This window comes from Vulpes vulpes, chromosome 1, assembly GCF_048418805.1.
Source record: "Vulpes vulpes isolate BD-2025 chromosome 1, VulVul3, whole genome shotgun sequence".
NCBI classification, from domain to species: Eukaryota; Metazoa; Chordata; class Mammalia; order Carnivora; family Canidae; genus Vulpes; species Vulpes vulpes.
In genome coordinates, this window is record NC_132780.1 from 40,780,802 (window position 1) to 40,802,100 (window position 21,299).

The window sequence follows — 21,299 nt, forward strand, 5'->3', positions numbered from 1 at the left end:
AGGGGGAAGCAAGCAGATAGGAGACATACTGAGTAGGAACACAGAACAAGGGATAAAACACAACAGCACTGTGGGGAGATAGATGAAATCTGAAATGGCAAAGCAAACATAAGGACCGAGGGGGCAGGAAGTAAGAGAAAGACAGCTGGTCAAAGGTTGAGGGGGCAGGGTTTGGAAGAGACAAGAGCTGACTGCATCTCTCATGTCTGCACTCACAGTAACTTAGACAGTAGGGGCTCCAGAGGGAGGAGTGAAGGCCGCAGGCAGAGAGCAGAAGAGAAAGAATGGAAGAACAGCACACGGAGATGTGAAAAAAGGAAAGAAAAGTATGGAATGAGGAAAGTGCACGTTCCAAAGGCACACCATGGGATTAATTCCAGTTAAAATACAATAGGCATGGTGATCATGAGCCTTCAATGTCACCTTCCAGAATTATGGAATTCCAATGTTCCATAGGAATACAACGGCTGTTTTGACCAGACAACATTTTTGTGGATAATTGGAATCATAACTTGTCTTACACAAATGCCTAGAATTAGAGTAAGAACATGAACTACTATGTTGAGAAAACAGTACTGAATAGCTCTTGGATCTTCCAGGCACTAGGAGTGATGCCAATCAGTCTATGGGGCTCTGTATTTTCCCCATGGCCCTGTTCTCATCCAGTGGATCATTTCATCACACCAACTGACCTGAGGCTGCTGATTATTTTCCACCCATTCTTCTGTCCACCCAGAACCAACACAAGAGGCAAATGCTGGGTCAATGTAATTAATGTAGACAGAAATCTGGCTAAATACTACAAAAAGTCCATTTTTCAGGCACCTGATTATCTAGATTGCTGACTGCATTGATTACATTAATCTAATGATTGCCAGATCTTCACTTTCTTTCTGTTAGGAGAGATTTAATCTAGAGAACTAACAAATCTCTCTAGGATGCAAATCTCTCCCAGGACACATGATTTTGATTGACAGCTCACAGAATAATTTCAGAATGCATGCAAAATTAGACTCGTGCAATTTTCATGCAAAGGCAAACCTCTCCATCAACATAATAGTGGCTCCCAGAAAGCAGTCAAGGTTCTCTGTCTGGAAACTAAAAACTAGGAAGTCTGATGTGTGAGAAGCCATAATCAAGCATATTTGTTTGCAGGTTTTAATGTGTGTGGGTGTCTTCTAGCACATGACAACAAGATTAGAAATTTGTATGAAAAATTACTATTACAGGATTTCACATCACAATGGTGTATGGGCTTGAGAACTGCTGGTTTGTAATTTGGTGGAAGAGATGGGCTGGTAAAATCTGATTCCTCGAGACTTCAGTTCATTTTTCGAACAGAACATAGTAAAAGAAACTCTCCCTGACTCAGGATGCCAGTCCTGTAGAATACAGTCTAAATGGATGAGGCAGGCACAAGTTTAACATCTCTACTTTCTAGCTGGAGTGTGGGGCACATATTGTACACAAAGCACAAGAATGCAGAAGTTATCACTGCAGAGCACATGAAACTAGAGAAAGATCCAAAGGGCCTCCTGGATGAATACTCACTATTTGGTAGAGTCGGACAACTGATACTCTCGTCGTCTGTCATAGCATTCCTGGATTCCAGGATCATTCCATAAACTCTTTATTGCGTCTACATATGGATTCTCAAAAGCAGACACCTTCTCCACATCGACTTCTCGAACTAATTGTGCATGAGCCTGTTAAAAACAAACACACAGAAACAGCAGTTGTAATCTCTCTCCTTCCTGTCATCGAAAACTGCCTTTGGTTTGCAGATGATACTGTGCACACTCAAGTCTTCCTTTATATGTTTTTTCAAACTGGTTTATCAACAAGTCATGCTTCATTTTTTTTTTCCTCAGAAAAAATCCAGTCCCAAATCTTTCCCTCTAGAGTAAACCTTGAGGCTACTCAAAGCTGACGACAGGGAAGGGTGAGCAGTTCCCATCAGAAGAGTGAGGGTGTCACGCTACACATATGATCATTTCTGGTGTTTATCAGAATCCTAAAACAATGTTATTAAAGGGAAAAAGGGCAGGAATAATTATTCCCTCTGTGTTTATAGTTTATTATAACCAAATACATAATGTACCCAGCCCTTAAGTGTTTATACCTTAGCAAAAACTTAATCAGACTCCTCAACTAACTGGGTTTAGTTTCAATCATTCCCTTTCAGGATAAGGTATAAAACCCCTAGAAGAACAATTAATATGAATGATGTGAAACACAGTAACCATTCCCCCTCTGCTCCAATACACCCTGACTTCTAAAGCATTTATTTCATATTTGCCTTATTGACATGATGAGATGAGGATTTCATTAGATTTTTTTAGTGAGGAAAAAAAGACTTTGTTATTTTCATCATACAACATTTAGCAGGAAAGAGGTAAGGAGATTTAATTTTTTTTTTCAATGAGATTAAAATCAAAACATTACATGGTCAACCTTCAAATTAAACAGGTTATACTGGGCTTAAAATCCCAGTCAGAATGGGTTTCATGGATGTAATCTATTATATCCATAACCTGTAACTACCCATAGTACATTAATATAACTACAGTAATATGTTATGTGAATTTACACATCCACATAAATATGCAAATAAATATAACTACCTTGGAAATTGGAGGTAAATAGCTGATAATATATTTGCATACTCTTAATTGCAGAAAAACAAATTTTTCAAACTAGGTTAGTGGATGGCTATCCTGAACGCATGATGAACTTATTATTCATTTCAAAGAGTTTTAAGCAGGTGGAATTTTAAGAAATTTTTAAAATACCTTTAATCCATGTTATACCCTGTCTGGTTCCCTTTCCCGTCCTTCTCTACCAAGTGGGAAGGGTCCCATATCATGAGACTAATCTGGACTTAAATAATGTTTTAAGAAGCCCAACATGACGAGACTGAAGAAATCACCTTTCTTGCTAGTTCTGTTCTGACCTTGACGGATCTAGTAACTGAGAAATTCTAGCTCTGCTCTGGACCCCAATCTTGGAAAAGGGATACCCTCTAAGTTGCTTTCTGTACCTAGTCCCTACCCAGGCAATCTGTCTTGTTATCCCAGCAGTGAACTTGCCAGCCTGGCATTCTGTTCCTGAGCTCTATTCCAGATAAGCCTATCCAGGAGATATGTCTTATATCTCTGCAGGTATAGCTACCTAATGTCAAGTTTCAACCTTGGCCTTTCTGCCCTTGCTCACTAAAAGTTCTAACTTAAGTGTCCTGAGATAGGGCAATGATCACATCCTTGGCATAATCCTAAATTAGAGCCCCTATGGCTACATCTTTATTACAAGGCCCTCTAGCAGATTCTGTGGATCTTGGGAAGCAGATGGGTACAGAAGGAGGGATCTACAGTACGGTTTCCTGCTGGATATACTCTAAAGACAAGGTTTCGAATGTGACTCTACTTCTTATGACCCTGGGTAAATTGTTTAATCTTTCCAAATATTATTCCTGTTGGGGAACATGCTGCCCCACCAGTCTTGTGTTGCTTTGTATGGTGTTACAGTACTATAGCTCAGTGATTCTCAAAAGATAGTCCATGTACCAACAGCATTACTTGGGTATTTGACAAAAATACAAATCCTTTGGTCCTCAAACCTTGTGTATCAGAAACTGGAAATAAGGCTCAGCAATCTGTTTTAAGATTTTGATGCATGCAAAAGTTTGAGAACCAATGAAAACTACAAAGCACACAGATGCTAGTTGTTCTGATCATAATTAACTGGTTTGCTAGCCAAGAATTGCTATGGGAAGTTAAAAGAGAAGAGACTCACAGAGGCAAGAATCATTCCAAAGCAGATGTCTTAAGGGCCAGAAAGCTACAAAAATGACTCACATGGGCTGGGTATAGGCAATAGGGAGTAATGAGGAGTGTGGCACATTGACAAATACGTTCTTGAATTAAAGAACAGAGATGTTGCTTAGCTCCAACCAGTTGCTGCCATTGGCAAGGTAGGTCCATTGTTGCTAGATCTTCCAATTTTTCAAGGAAGCCAAAAAAATCTAGGTTTTTCTATGAAACATCCCTAATTTCAGACTTGGAAACCCTACAGTAGATAAATAAAACATATCTGTGCTTAAGCTAGACCAGGGGCCATTTTTCATTTGCAACATATGCTCTAAAAGATTCTTTCCCATTTGCTTTTCTGAAAAACATGACCAACAACACTGTCCTGCACAGAACCTGGAATACAGTTAACTGTCTACTGGTTAACACGTGCTAATGAGTAGGTATTTCCACAGTAATACTTAGACAAATGATTGAAAAATCTATGACAAGAAATGGTTGTGACCTCATTCTGAATAGGGTAAAAGTCACATGGTAACACAGATTAGTATAGATTCTATTTCTACAATACATTTGATACTCACTACACAGGGCCAATCATGTCATTTGGAAGGAGTTCCGTGTCTGTTTCTAGAAATTGGCTTCTGCCAGAGAAAACACCTTCAACATACCAGACACGCTTCACTATTATGATTAAATGTCCACTGGACCCCAATGACATGCTAGGTAATACAGCAATTAGAGAACTAGACATAGTTCCTGCAGGGGATGGGGGGAACAGTTCATATAGATGCCAACCAAACAAAGCACAGGATTATGGGCTCCAGGAGTAGCAACAAGAGCGAATATTTGCATTTCCATCCCTAATTTCAGTTGACTGTAAGGGCATTTAAATAAAGACAACATTCTCAACAGGGTAGAGTTGTAATTTTCCACCAAGAGCCTACTGCTGTAAAATGAGACTACTTTCTATTTTGCCAGAGAACTCCTATAATTTCCTATCTTGGGCTATCTCTACTTGCTTTTACTTACAACTGGAATGCCTTCCCTCTTCCTTTCTGTACCTCCTTTAGCTTTTGTTCAAGGGCTCTATCATCTGCTACCTCTCACAGGAAGTTATTTCTGATTTTCTTCCCCTCAAAAAAAAAGTTATTTTGGGGGAGCACCTGGGTGGCTCAGTGGCAGAGCGTCTACCTTTGGCTCAGAGCGTGGTCCCAAGGGTCCTAGGATTGAGTGTTGCATTGGGCTCCATACTGGGAGCCTGCTTCTCCCTCTGCCTATGTCTCTGCCTCTCTCTGTGTGTCTTTCATGAATAAATAAAATATTTTTTAAAAAAGTTATCTTTGCAACCTTTGCACAATGGAACTTCTAGGTTTTGCTTTATGTTAATAGTTATGTCTTGATGTATCTCCCTTCTAAACTATGCAGTGAGGAAGGGGCTGCAGCTTACTGACTCTAATTTGTTTTGGGGCCCATCCAACAAATATTTGCGTAATTTAACTGCACCTCAAAAGTACATATAAACACAATGCCACATCCCACAAGTCAAAGTCAGTTTCTCAAGGAAATCTTCCACCCATTATAACTCTCATATAACTAAATAATCCTTAGCAGCACTTATTGGAGTAGGTGGTTCACATCTATTTGTGGGATACCCATTAGTATCCTCCTCCTAATTCACAGTACAAGTTCCAAAACAGGCTCAACACTGCTCAGGGCATAGCAGAGTGCCTGCCACTTGGGAGAGAGAGGCTCAATAAATATTTGTTGCATGAAGGATACAAGAAAGGAAGGGTAGAAGTTGTTCTAATCTTGCAACCAGGACATCTAACTTCCAATCCTGGCTTTCCCCATAACACTAACTGGCTATGATCCTTACTTAGGAGAAAGCACATTACTTTTTTATAACTTCCTTTTCCTTGTCCATAGGATGATGCAATTAGACTCAATCACTTAAGGACTCATCTAGCCATAAGCAGTATAATTGTAAACACTAAATAAATGCATCTACGATACACAGAGCACCAAGAAGCATGTCATACCATTTACTGAAACAACATCTCACTATTTCCAACCAGCGCCTGACAAAACAGGCAGAACGTTGTAAATCTGAACATCAGGAATGCTACATGGCAACTAAGCAAGTAGAATTCAGAACAGACAGGCGATCAAACAGGGTGTTAAGGAGAAAGATTTAGCTGGCAGCTTCTAGGCAGGAAGAATAGGTGAACCAAGGCTGGGTGGACAAAATAAACATGGCATTTTCTGTCAACTGCAGGAAAAAACCCAGTCTAGTGAGGAAGTTTCATGCTGGCTCTTAATTCCAATTAACTTCCAGAGGGGAAGCTCTCATACCAGTCTCAGTTATGAACTCTAACTCAGAAGTCAACCTCCACTGTCTATGAAAGAATATTGCTTTCAGAAAACACAGGTCATCCTTTGGCTCTCACCCAGGACAGAACTTCTAAGTCACTTTTACTGCCTCTTAGGCTTCATTGTTTAATTCTATCCTTGCTGTTTTGGAAAATGGCATCCAAATATAATCAACTGTAATTTGCATTTATGTAAGAACGTTCTCTGAAGTTCCGTAAGTTATTTAAAAGTATGACAGCATTTTACAAAATACACTTAGAGTTTTTAAATTGCCTCTATAAATGTCCCCAATGAAAGTAAATCCTCTCAATTTATAAAACGTATTCTGTATGTGGGAAGAATATTCTTTTGTTTGTAAGAGTAGGAATTCTGTTTTTTCCTCTTTGTCCAAATGTCCAATGTAAATAATAGTGAAAATCACAAGTAATTATGCAAAATTAAGTACTTATTCATGAAAAAGCCTGAGGAAAAGGATAGAATACATTTCTTCTTTTTTAAAAGATTTTATTTATTTATTTATTTATTTATTTATTTATTTATTTATTTATGAGAGAGAGAGAGAGAGAGACAGATGGCAAGAGAGCAAAAGCAGGGGCAGCAAAGAGAAAGGGACAAGCAGACTCCCCACTGGGAAGGGAGCCCAATGAGGGACTTGATCCCAGGACCCTGTGATCATGACCTGGACTGTAAGGCAGACACTTAACCCAATGAGCCACCCAGGTGCCCAAGAATTCATTTCTAATAATATTAATAACAATTATAGCTGCCTATTGTTTTTCTCTTGAACAGTGTACATAGCAAAACAAAACAGTTATGAGTTAATCAAATAAACAGAATGTAAAGCAAAATTCTATTTAAGTTACAGTTGAATACACTGCATGGAAATACTTAATGATGAATGCTCACTTTCAGAATTCTTAGCAAGCTGGAGGCAAGCCTTATAGGAACACTGTGAGGACCAAGTAGCTACTATAGGAACTCTGGCAGAATTCTAGGGAAAAACCACATGGAAACCACAAGAGGTGCCAATGTGGTAATGTCTTGTTTTCACAACTCAGCGGTCATGCAACTCAGGTAAATCTTGGATGTGTTGATATTTCCATGGTCACTTCAGCAATGGGGAGGAAGTGAGTCTCTGCCACGGTGGGTCCATCCTGCCCACAAAAGGCCAAGCCTTTGGATGAAATAAAAAAAGACCTTATAATCATTTTGGAAGGATTTTAAAAAACTCATTAACAGCTTGGGGTGGCTTTCGGCTGGAATGTCACACCTATTCCGGTTCCTACAATCCAGGAGAAGAAAAACCAAATGGTGACTTCCATGTTTGTGGAAGTTCTCAGAAACAAACATTCAGCAGCTCATTAGGGGCTGCTCTGTTTGAAAGGGTGCCCGACACACACAGAGGACCTCTGACTTAAGAGTCTAAACCACTGGTGGAGTCTTGTTTTAATTCTGAACCAAGGCCCAGAATGTCTCATTCTTGTTTTTCCTTGGTGCTTATTTCCATTTTCACATTTGAATCTAAAACAACAACAACAACAAAAACAACAACAACAACAACAACACAACCCTGCAAACTCCTAAATAAATTGTAGAGGGGGAAAAAATCCCATGCTTTTTGTTTTATTTTCTTCTGTCCTAAAGAAATACAGAGTAAGATAAGGGACTCTCTGGGATGGAACTTCTGTGTTATAAGCCTACCTTTACCCTGCAGGAACTAAGGGGGCCCTTCGGCAAGCTATTTAACATTTCTAAACTTCTAGTTCCCAATCTGTCAAATGAGGATAGAAAGAGCTAAAGGACAGGATACACATAAAACACTTAAAGGTAGAATAGAGCCTGATGCCTAAAGCTACCAGTTACTGAAAAAGCAAAAGAAAAGGAAAAAAATAGTGCAGAGAACATAAATCATGGTGCACACACATCTACTAGCTTCTGCGATGTTGGCCAAGTCACGCAAACCTTAATGTGCTCAAATGCAAAATAACATGCTGCAGGTCACACTGGATATTGGATCTCTGAGTCCTCGAATTGGCAAACACCTCTGAACATACAATTTCCCACCAAGAATGTGGGCGAGAACTATCATGTCTTAGGCCGCTTTGCCTTCTCTGGCTCTATCACAACCTCAAGAGTTGACCTTCATTATGGTGCATTAGACACCGGGCGCCAGTTGTGGTCCATCCATCTCTTTACAACTGTCCCTGGGTAAATGACAAGGTACAGGAATGTCACACTGAGCTACTATAGGCTGGGTTCACGTGACAAGTGACTCACTCCCACAGAAGAGACTCTCCACGCTTAGGATTCAACTCACTGCTCTGCAGAATTACAAATGGCAATATGATACAGCCTTGTGAAGTCTCTGACGAAGATTATGAATTCTGTGTGTAGAGTCCTTCAGAGCTAGGAGCCTGCTGATTCTCCTTTGATAAATGCTGAGGTTCCCTCTTCACCCCAGTGTTGCACAGGGACTGGACCTTCACTGAGTAATCCAAAGAACCAAAGTAGGAGGAAGAAGATTCTGAACAATACCCCTGGGGCCAAACCAGGCTTTGTTCTGTACTCTCACAGACCAGCCCTGTGTCTTTAGGCAGGTCACTCAAACTTTCTGAATCTTAGCCACCCCATCTAGAGAAAAGTGAAAAAAATTCATAAAAGGATTGGTAAGAAGAGTAAGATGCCCAAAACCAGCATTATAATTACTATGAAATATTGTAGCATCTCAAAATTACCATTTCAACAAATATTTACCTATTGTGTGCAGGCAATGCACTTGACAGTGACAAAGCAGAGAATTTATGTGAAATACAGTGTTCTAAATAACAAAATATTAGATGTTTATTAACTTGCCACATACTACCCTGCTTTCACTAAGACTATAGAAATTTGTTTATTTATTTTTAAAGATTTTACTTATTTATTCATGAGAGACACAGAGAGAGAGGCAGAGACACAGGCAGAGGGAGAAGAAGGTTCTCTGTGGGGAGCCCAATGTGGGACTTGATCCCAGGACTACAGGATCACACCCTGAGCTGAAGGCAGATGCTGAATCACTGAGCTACCCAGGCGCCCCTACAAATTGATTTATTACCCTATTATTAAACTTGTTCTTCTATCATTAGATTTTTTACTTTTAGTCTCTATTACGGTGTTCAACAACGGAATCAAAGACTATAAGGCTTACTGCCTTTCCCAAAACACATTTGCGGTAAATCTATATTTCTCTTTCTGGTTTTGCTTCACTCTCGGCTATATCTGCTTATTCTATAATACAGCGAATTCCTTCTTGGTGGAAGAAATACTCCTTTGTAATTGTTTTAAATGTTCTTTTTCTAGATTTTGGAAACTAGCCCTTTATCTGATATGTCATTTGCAAATATCTTCTCCCATTCTGTAGGTTGTCTTTTAGTTTTGTTGACTGTATCCTTTGCTGTGCAAAAGCTTCTTATCTTGATGAAGTCCCAATAGTTCATTTTTGCTTTTGTTTCTTTTGCCTTTGTGGGTGTATCTTGCAAGAAGTTACTGTGGCCGAGTTCAAAGAGGGTGTTGCCTGTGTTCTCTTCTAGGATTTTGATGGAATCTTGTCTCACATTTAGATCTCTCATCCATTTTGAGTTTATCTTTGTGTATGGTGAAAGAGAGTGGTCCAGTTTCATTCTTCTGCATGTGGATGTTCAATTTTCCCAGCACCATTTATTGAAGAGACTGTCTTTCTTCCAATGGATAGTCTTTCCTCCTTTATCGAATATTAGATGACCATACAGTTCAGGGTCCACTTCTGGGTTCTCTATTCTTTTCCATTGATCTATGTGTCTGTTTTTGTGCCAGTACCACACTGTCTTGATGACCACAGCTTTGTAGTACAACCTGAAATCTGGCATTGTGATGCCCCCAGCTATGGTTTTCTTTTTTAAAATTCCCCTGGCTATTCGGGGTCTTTTCTGATTCCACACAAATCTTAAAATAATTTGTTCTAACTCTCTGAAGAAAGTCTATGGTATTTTGATAGGGATTGCATTAAACGTGTAAATTGCCCTGGGTAACATTGACATTTTTACAATATTAATTCTGCCAATCCATGAACATGGAATATTTTTCCATCTCTTTGTGTCTTCCTCAATTTCTTTCAGAAGTGTTCTATAGTTTTTAGGGTATAGATCTTTTACCTCTTTGGTTAGGTTTATTCCTAGGTATCTTATGCTTTTGGGTGCAATTGTAAATGGGATTGACTCCTTAATTTCTCTTTCTTCAGTCTCATTGTTAGTGTATAGAAATGCCATTGATTTCTGGGCATTGATTTTGTATCCTGCCACGCTACCAAATTGCTGTATGAGTTCTAGCAATCTTGGGGTGGAGGCTTTTGGGTTTTCTATGTAGAGTATCATGTCATCGGCGAAGAGGGAGAGTTTGACTTCTTCTTTGCCAATTTGAATGCCTTTAATGTCTTTTTGTTGTCTGATTGCTGAGGCGAGGACTCCAGTACTTTGTTGAATAGCAGTGGTGAGAGTGGACATCCCTGTCTTGTTCCTGATCTTAGGGGAAAGGCTCCCAGTGCTTCCCCATTGAGAATGATATTTGCTGTGGGCTTTTCGTAGATGGCTTTTAAGATGTCGAGGAAAGTTCCCTCTATCCCAACGCTCTGAAGTGTTTTGATCAGGAATGGATGCTGTATTTTGTCAAATGCTTTCTCTGCATCTAATGAGAGGATCATATGGTTCTTGGTTTTTCTCTTGCTGATATGATGAATCACATTGATGGTTTTACGAGTGTTGAACCAGCCTTGTGTCCCGGGGATAAATCCTACTTGGTCATGGTGAATAATTTTCTTAATGTGTTGTTGGATCCTATTGGCTAGTATCTTGTTGAGAATTTTTGCATCCATGTTCATCAGGGATATTGGTCTGTAATTCTCCTTTTTGGTGGGGTCTTTGTCTGGTTTTGGAATTAAGGTGATGCTGGCCTCATAGAACGAATTTGGAAGTACTCCATCTCTTTCTATCTTTCCAAACAGCTTTAGTAGAATAGGTATGATTTCTTCTTTAAACGTTTGATAGAATTCCCCTGGGAAGCCATCTGGCCCTGGACTCTTGTGTCTTGGGAGGTTTTTGATGACTGCTTCAATTTCCTCCCTGGTTATTGGCCTGTTCAGGTTTTCTATTGCTTCCTGCTCCAGTTTTGGTAGTTTGTGGCTTTCCAGGAATGCATCAATTTCTTCTAGATTGCCTAATTTATTGGCGTATAGCTGTTCATAATATGTTTTTAAGATCATTTGTATTTCCTTGGTGTTGGTAGTGATCTCTCCTTTCTCATTCATGATTTTATTAATTTGAGTCATCTCTCTCTTCTTTTTGATAAGGTTGGCTAATGGTTTATCTATCTTATTAATTCTTTCAAAGAACCAACTCCTGGTTCTGTTGATCTGTTCCACAGTTCTTTTGGTTTCGATTTCATTTAGTTCTGCTCGAATTTTAATTAACTCTCTTCTTCTGCTGGGGGTGGGGTCCATTTGCTGCTTTTTCTCTAGCTCCTTTATGTGTAAGGTGAGCTTTTGAATTTGAGTTCTTTCCAGTTTATGAATGGATGCTTGTCATGTAAATATTCTTGCGTTTAGTTCTCTGCTTACCATTTTCTTTTTTTTTGCATCTGTCTGCCATGCCAAGATTATCAGTATCAATGACACTGTAGGTCAGATGCTTGATGCATTGCGACAAAATATACAAAGTACTTCCAAAGACTACGTTGACTGATTAATTACACGGTTCCGTTGCAAAGATTCTTACTCTCAGCGCTTGGGATGTGATATAAAAGTCATGCATGGCTAAAATGCTACTTCACGATTACGATGGCAATGTCACAGTATAAATGGGTGTGCGTATCCACACACATTATGACTACTACAAAAAACCAGCTTATTTTTCAAGAGTTTATACAAAGTCACAGTGATAAAGCAGAAATGAGAAAGGGAGATTCTTTTAAAGATGTGCATATTTATCGAAGTAATGAGGTATGCCTGTAAGGCTGCTTTCAAAGATTAACTAAGGAGCATTAGTTACCTGGATTTTAGTGCCTGTTTATTTGAAAAATGGGTTCTAGGATCAAAGTCACATTATTGTGGACAATGAGGGTTATAAAAACATTAAACAGATGTCTATACTACAGAACTCAAAACTGTTAATAAGACAACGGTGCTAGGAACCCATGAGCTACGCATGGATTGGAGATACTACTCTACTTCCCAAACCTGCTTGACCATGGTAGTTTCTCCTCTCTCTCAGGTCAGCTAACGGGGCTGGTGTTCTGATCGATCACATTCTGAGAAACTGGGTAGAGACTGAGACTTCCAACAAACAGATGGGGTTGATTTTATACATGCGAAACAACCAACGGACTGGTTCTCATCTATTCTGGAATAATAGGTAAATGCCTGCTTTAGATTCACATCTTCTTCATTTTTGAGATCACATTATGCCTGTGGTTCATTTCCGGATATTATGTCTCAGAAGAAACCTAATCATTTTAGCCCTCTGCAATGCCTGTGCTCCTACAATCTTATTAACCAGAGGACTCTGCTGCTGTTGGTTTGGGATTTTATTTTGTTTCTCAACAGAAGGAACAGATAAAGAAGATTCCCCTGCCTGGCTTGGTAGACTTTTGAACAATGCTGAAAAAAAATAAAAGAACAAGCTCCTTCCTGGAGCATTCCCAGATGCTCCTGGCAGTTTCAGAGTCCTGCCCAGTGGGTGTAATCTTTCTGGGACATCCACTGTGAAACGTGCCCTCTGCAGCTTCATAGCGTGTGACCGAAAGACTCACAGTCCCAGGATCTTGCAGAAGGAAGAAAGCCTTACAGAACACTTACTTCAATACCCCTTTAACTCAGCAGGAAACCGTTCCAATAGTAAGGAGGTAAAAAGCAACCCCACAACACTGCCTACTCACCCAATGAAAGAAACTACTGACACATTTAGAATCTGAGTAGGAAGAAGGGAACGGAAGTAAAAGAAGCCACATCTTATTAGGTATTTGGGGGGGAGAGGTTAAATATTAAGTTATATAATTTGTCACTTTGAGCAAGAACCAAATTTCAGAAAGATTATGGATAAGAATCAACTGTAGAAAAGCTACTTGGACAAGCATTGAGAAATTGGTAACTTTCTCTTGAGAATATGATGATACAGTTTATAGTCTACTCATGACACTTTCAAGCATGAAAATAATGTTAGAGAGCATTGAAATATTTATTTACTGACCCACAAATCAGTCAGTTTTACTATGTTGGTATTATTAAAACATTTTCAAATATAAAATTTTTTCTAAAAATAAAATCTTTATGTATCCATGTAGATTAAAGTAAAAGAAAATGAGCAGAAGGATATTTTTTGGTACATTCACACATTTTAGTCATGTTCTCAGCCATATCTGTTCTAATACGTCTTTGACATTTTTCAAAAGATATTTTTCAATATGCATGTATTATATAATAAATTATTTCATAAAATTGCCTGCAATATTTTCCAAAATTGCACTAGCTGTTTTAGGTTAATAAATTTGAATTTGTTAACATTTTCAATTGGGTCCAAGGTTTTATAGATGTTAATTTTTTTTTAGACCTTATACTTTTTAATTCAGAAATATTCTTCCTTTTGTAGGCCGAAATACCTGGTAAGCTGAGAACAAATTCTGCTACAAGAAGGTACGCTTAATTCTATCATTTTTCAACTGCAAATATGTAAAGGTTTCAGTTCAAGTATTTCCATTTCCATAGAACTATCTTTTTGTATTAGTGTAGAATATTATTCTATCACAAATACCTCGGGAAACAAAATTCATTATTGGTAGATTATCATAGCTTATTTGGACACAAATATGACGTATTTGTGAGTCATAACTAATTCCAAGCACATTCTCTCCATAGGCTTCTTAGTTTAATAAATGTCTTACTATGATACTGTGCTCCACCAAGAACTATATTTATATCCTTAACACTAAATTCTTTCAACAATTTTTAAAGAAACAAAAGGGTTCACCTTATTATTCAGAGTAATGATAGATATTTCACTATCTTACAATTAACTTTTATAAGCTTATCTTTGATTCTCAGAATTAAAGTGGGGAAATCAAACTATAATTGTTTGCAAAGATTTTCTTCTGCTAAGGGAGTTCACAGATTAATAGCTACTGCTTCATTTTTTTTGTACATGCATAAGAAAACTTGGAATAAAAAATGAGTTAAATTCACATGGATCACTTGATCTAAGTGAAAAGTCATGTTTCACAGAGTAACATAAAAACGCATTTTCTGCAGCTGCCCATGCTAAATGTTATTTTGGGTACAATGTTCTAAAAAAAAACCAGCTAATTTTGGAAGTAGATGCCGATACTTTCTCAGCAGATCTGTGTCTTTTGAATTTTGTGTGGTGGCTAATATCATTATGACAAACATGGTGGATGCTAGAAACAAACAATTTTGGACAAGTTACACATTATGGTTAACTTCCTTGAGAAACAAAAATTCAGTATTTAGTTTTTTGTTAAACATACACTTTCAGTTTTTTAAAAAAACTTATTATGGCCTAAAAGATTTATTGCAAAATAAAAGCACTATGCAACAATAAAACAAAGAGTAACAGATTTACATCAAACAATAAATGATAAAACCATCGAAGCAAATGCTCTCAGATCACTATCGCAAGACTGCCTGGCCTTGACTTTCCATATACTTCAATTATACCTAACATCACCACTGACACTGCTCACCGAAGGCCTGGTATCTTAGTGGACCTCACAGCTTACAGACCAGTGCACAGCATGATTAAGCAATAACAACCAACAGATGGTAAAGGCAAAAGCACCACATTGGTCTCTAACACCCTACTGACTGGAAAGAGTTGGCTGTCCCTACTCACTCTTACCCAAGCCTACTCCTTATTAGCACTGATTGCCCACATGCTGTCTTTTGAAAGGAAGATGTAGTTACATTGCATCTGGAACGATTTGGGAAAAAGTTGGAACATCTTTCAGATTTAACCAAGTGTTGAAGTGAGAAATCTGTTTAGCTGCACAAACAGAATCCGGGACTACAAAGTGAAAATCTATCAAATCCATCCCGGTTTATTTTAATAAGAAGAATGCTTCATTAAAAAATGAGAAACTAGATTGGGAGATAGATTAAAATACAAATACTAGATTGGTGAGATACCGGGGCAACAGGTGTAACCTGCAAGTATCTCAAGCAAACTAGGACTCTTGATCAGTCTATGCATGGTGAAGACACAGGCTGGGGGAATCAAGAAGACTAGAAGTAAGCTGATAAAACTGCAGACCTCCTCGTCCAGCACAATTTTTTTTAAAGGGATCAACATCTAAAATCGAGAGCCTTCCATTAAACAAGCAAGCACATTAGCTACCTCTCTTGATAAACTGGAAGATATTCAATAGTAATGAGCCCACATTCCAAGAGAACAAGAGGCTGTAGACAAGTAGGCTACCATCTACCCTTTGCCACTGTCAATAATAACAGGAAAGGGCCTAATTCTTTATGGAAGTGAAGAATATTTTATCTCCCATAATGCCCAAATTAATTATGTTGTGATGAAGAACAGAACCTGGCCATCTTCACATTACCTGGGTGGTCCTGAAGTAATCTGACTTCAGGCCCCACCCCCCATCCCATGCAAAGCTTGTGTGATGCTCCTATTCTGTATATAACAAGGAGGCTTGTTGGGGCACCTGGGTGGCTCAGTGGCTGGGCATCTGTTTTTGGCTCAGGTCATGATCCTGGGGTCCTGGGATCAAGTCTCACATCAGACTCCCTGCAGGAAGCCTGCTTCTCCCTCTGCCTATGTCTCTGCCTCTCTGTGTCTCTCATGAATAAATAAATAAAATCTTTTTTTTTTTTAAAGGAGTCTTGTCTACTCTGCATGAGAGGAAGCAAGAATTACACTGAATCCAACTCCCACCAGTGGGCATTTAGTCAGTTTCCTCATCAGGATCCATTAAAAATGTTGTGTATTTGGGCTCTTCTGATATCTTCCCCTTACCAACCCCTCAATTTATACCCTAGAACTGTGGTTACACTGAACTTTGAGTGCTCTTGTTATGAGTTCCAATCCATGCAGTCTCACAGAGAGGAATAGGGCAGGAGTTAGGAACAGAGTTTCCTGCATGCTCCCGCTGACTTGTTTTTGGGCCTCTCCAAGGCTCAATTTCCTTATCCCTAAAGTGGGGTTGTCATAACGTCATCACAGCATTAAAGCTTAAATGTAATACTATTCACAAAACAGAATAACAACGTGCACACACTAATGGCTTAGTAAATAGAAGCAAACTTTTGTTTGTACTTCAGGTACAATCCAAGGGGAATGATGGTGGAATCTTCTTACCTAGTCTTCTTTTATTTACCTAGTATTCAGTTAAACAAGTCTTTTTGGAGGTTTTGAATTTTAAGAATCTGTTCCAAAAATTTCAAAATAACTTCTATGGTTCCAACCAACATGCTATATAGCATTATCATCTTTACATCTTAAGGATATGCTGTTTTACACTATTTAAATTATGGATTATATACAATAATTATAGTGACCACTGGGGATTATTCTACAGTTACAATTGTTTTTCCAACAAAAGCATGCTGCCTTTAGTTAACGTATAATTTTTTTTTTCTCCACAGGTAAGCCCAAAACTAATCACATTGCATTCACCTCAATGTGAGTTTTTAAAACATGCAAAGAGCACAACCTGACAGAAACCTTTTCTAAGATACTTAAATGGATGTGTGTGAAGATTTTATCAGATATTATATATCCAGATGATGCACTCTTCCCGTGAAATTCTGATAAGCTTCCCATGAAATGCTAAAGTGGTTGGTGATATATCATGGGTCATGAAATGAAACCAAATCAAATCCATCCTAATATAACTCAAAAAGGTCTTTGCAATTTGCATTGCTTTTTCAGAAAGATAAAAATGCATACTGCTTCTTTTATGTATTCTTAGCTATATATCTATTTTTGATAAGCTCTCATGTAATTTCTAAGTTTAGGACCTACTTCTTCTTCTTCTTCTTCTTTTTTTTTTTTTGTGCTGTCTGGGCTACAGTCCATCTTTGATAACATTTGGATCCTCATTCCAAGGAACCTATATAGACTGACTCTCCAAAGGAAGATAACCTTTCCCTAACCTCTTTTGTGCTTGTGAGTAATACAAGATGACCACTCTCTTCCTGTCTACAGCTTCGATGGGCACCATCAATTCACACAGATTTAAAATATTTTAAAATTCCCTTTATGAGGTACTTGGGTGGCTCACTCGGTTAAGCGTCGGGCTCCCTGCTTAGGGTAAGTCTATTTCTCCTTCTCCCTCTACCTGCCACTCCCCCTGCTTGAGCTCTCTTTTTCTCTCTTAAAAAAAAAAAAAAAAAAAAAAATTCCCTGTACTTGATGGTAGGAAAAACCAACCGATCTTGAGTTTCGACTTCTTTGATTAAAGCAATCTCTCCCTAGGAAAAGGAGTTAAAGGAAGAAATTCATTTCTTATAGCCCAAGGCAGGACACTGTAGGGAGATAAAACAAAAAGAAAGGGCAATTAAAGGAGTCAGTGGCGGAATAAGGTTAAAAACAGTGGTGCACCTACAGACAGAAACTTCGAGATCATTTATCTGGGTTCATTACCAGGTTACTTATCTTTCTTTTTTTTTAAAGATTTTATTTATTTATTCATGAGAGACACAGAGAGAAAGAGAGGCTGAGACACAGGCAGAGGGAGAAGCAGGCTCCTTGCGGGGAGCCCAATGTGGGACTCGATCCTGGGTCTCCAGGGTCACGCCCTGGGCTGAAAGTGGCACTAAACTGCTGAGCCACCCATGCTGCCCTAGATTACTTATCTTTTTATTTTCCATTCATTAATATGAGATTTAAGAAGGGCAGATTACATAGATATAAAAAAAATGGTAGAAAGGGAAAACCTCAAGCAGTATATTCAAAGTTTCAAACAGAAACAACAGGAATGAAACAACAGCACTGGAGCCTTATGTTTAGGAAGGAAATCATTAGTCACCAAGAGCAGTAGCCCTTAATTAAAAAGCTAACCTACAGATCTGGTAAAGAAAGGATGTGTGGTGGGCCCTCAGGCTTCCACGAATCCAATTTATCTTCTCCTTAAAGCCTTGCCTAATGATTACCTTTGCGGGGCATTTAGAAACTTCACAAAACACTCATGGGACATGGAGCTGTAGCCTTGCCTGGCACTGCTTTTTAACTGTTCCGCATCTGTGCACATAGAATTTCCAACAATGCTGTAAATTACTTGAGGGCAAGAACTGTCTACTCTTTCTTACATTCTAGCATGATGCTAGGCCTACTTAACATGTATTTCTACAGTGGAATCGAACGATCTTCATTCTGATACATTTGTCCAGAAATACCATCTGACAAGGCTGAGGGATAAGAAGAAATGATGACCAGTACTGGACAGAGGAAGTGGTCCTGCTGATGCTGGGAGGTCTGGCTGGGCCTCTGGTATGATCTTGGACTCTTCTATTAACCTGTATAGGGTTAAGTGTTGACTTCCATGGCCAAACTATTGGATTCAAGATTGGTAGAGATGCCTTGCCCCTATACATTCAGATCTAAGCTGGGGTGAAATTTAAAATATTTACCCAGTGGTAAATACCCAGGCTAGGGCTCTGAACTTTTCTCTCTGTGTCTCACAACAACCTTTTAGCTAATGGACCACAAAGGGGCCTTAAGTAACCCAGGGTAGGACCAGGGCTATGGGGGTCACTCAAAGAACTTAGGGCAACAGCTATAATATAATTTAAAAAAATTTAACACTGATATAGTGTCAGCAAAGTGTCGGGTCTGAATACCAACTCAGCCTGGAAGTAGTATCTTTGAGTCATAAATATGTTAATTTTACTCAAAAGTTATTCTTATCTGATAGTGCAGGACTGCTTACAGAGCTGGCAAAAACAAAAAGAAAAGAAAATAGAAATTCCCATCAATGCCATCAGTAATATGTTTTTTTTTTTAATTCTACTCCTGCTTATACTTCTAACTTGACATTTTTTGAGGGAGTCATTCTCTCTAATTCCTGGCTTCTCCACAATAGCATTAGTCCATTCTGCAATGAAGAGCCCAAATTGTGCTCTGTTCCCTGCTTTATTCAACAAATAAAACATAAAGGCCAAGAACAGACCTAACCACTGTCTTAGTTTTACAGAGGAGGAGAGTGCTATTTTTTGTTCACAATACAATTCCCTGTGACATGCAATGGCAAAGACAGTCCAACCCAGGAGTGTGAGGCCCCTCTGGACTCAGATACAGCTTGTGGCATGCCAGCAGCCTTGAGAGGCCAGGAGGATAAAAAGCAGGACAGCAGGGAAAGATGACATAATCCTCATACTAATTATCTGAACTTGGCTGAACATTAAAATCACCTGGGGAGCTTTAAAAAACATACAAGTCTGGGTCCCACACTCGGAGATCTGACTTCATTGGCCTAGGAAGTGGCCAAAGTTTTTAAAAGCTCCCTAGGTGGTCCTAATGTAAAGCCTGAGTCAGGGAACACTGGTGGAAAACATGCTCTCCAGAGTTAGAAGGACATAACCATCCATGGGGTATAGAAAGAAAGTATCAAAACCTACATGCTTCATTAAAAAAAAAAAAAAACAGCTATTAGGTTTTACTCTATTTAATACATGGAGTAACAGTGGCACCTGCGTCTCTCAGAGGACAATGTGAGGTAACCAGGTATCCTGAGGAGCCCCAACTCCTTCGTTTACTTTCAGTGTATTGCTAAATATCTCCATTCATGTACCTCTAGAGTCAGGTAATTTACAGATTCTGTTATCTTAAACATTAGAATCCTGACAACACTTCATAATGAGAAGGGGGATAAGCAGGAAATATTTTGAGCCACCGAGGTTTCCTAATTACATGGATGGCAAACTACTTAGAAAACTGTGTAACCCAAAGATGAGTTGCACATTTTTCTTTTACAAAATGACAAGCGTTCCAAATACACTGACCTTTCTATTGTCAGGACCAGGGGCTGAAGGAACAGCCTATTTGGCTGACACTTTTGTAAAAATAAACATATTTAATCTATCTCTTCAAGGCCAAAGAACATTTTAACAATGAATGAGAGAGAAATTGCTAGGAAATGTGTGCTATGGAAAGTACATTTTGAAAGTGGATGTTTGGAAATGTTTCCAATGTGATGGGATTCAGCTGTCAAAACCAATGTAAGATATGACACTAGAAAAAGACCATCTTATGTATAAATTTTATAAAGTTGGGGAAAAAATGTTTAGGAGAAAAGAGTTTCAGTGAAGTTTTAAACCCATTTGTTAAAGATGAATAGTGTAACATAACACCTCTCAATTAGTTTGCAAGAACAACTGACTTATTGGCGAAGATGGAAATTTACTAGCAAAATTTCAATAAGAAACCTTTTCATAGGTGGTCACTGGGATTGAAAATGGGCACTATGATTTAGCAGGCACAACCAATCATATACATGTTCCATGTACAGCCACTAAGCTTGTGTGGTGTCTTTTTATGAGACATTAAAATTAAGTAATGAATTAAACTGAGTTTAGAACCAGACTATGGAATCACAGAATTAATCAATTTTTTAAAAAATCATAAAACGTTTTATATCACAAAGGATTCAAAAATTTTATCAAGCATGATGTCAATAAAAACCAAAATAATTTTTACCAATAGGGTGCACGATCAAGAAGGTTTGGGCCATATTCTTGTTTGGTAGACTACCCTGTGTATTCAGTCCACCATTTCAAAATCAGAGATGTGGAGTGTGGAGAGAAGCAGCCTGCACTACACACTGTAAGCATTGATTACCTTGGGTTGGTCGTGTGCAAGAGAAAGGTGAAGGAAAAATTAGGAATTCTGTCTGTGAGAGTGAGCTGTGAAACTTCTGGAACTGTGTTAAAGACTGGTTTGGAGATCAAGCAGACAAGTATATATTTCACCAATTTGGTGAACCCGGGGAACCTCATATTTTTATTGTCCCGAGTGTCTCATACTATGGTTTTATATGCAGATGCTTAAGACATGCTGTTAACAAAAGCCAATTATTTTTTGGTTAAAGAACTAA

At 38.6% G+C, this 21,299-nt stretch overlaps 1 protein-coding gene across 4 annotated transcripts in view; it reads right to left on the bottom strand.

The window, feature by feature from the left end:
* The window catches only part of LOC112922087 (guanine nucleotide-binding protein G(q) subunit alpha), a 307,767-nt gene that overhangs the window by 94,917 nt on the left and 191,551 nt on the right, over window positions 1–21,299 (bottom strand). For all 4 annotated transcript variants that reach the window (XM_072762711.1, XM_072762718.1, XM_026001512.2 and 1 more), the window contains one exon: window positions 1,552–1,706. In XM_072762711.1, the coding sequence (XP_072618812.1) occupies window positions 1,552–1,706 (155 nt within the window). The remainder of the gene's footprint in view (window positions 1–1,551; window positions 1,707–21,299) is intronic.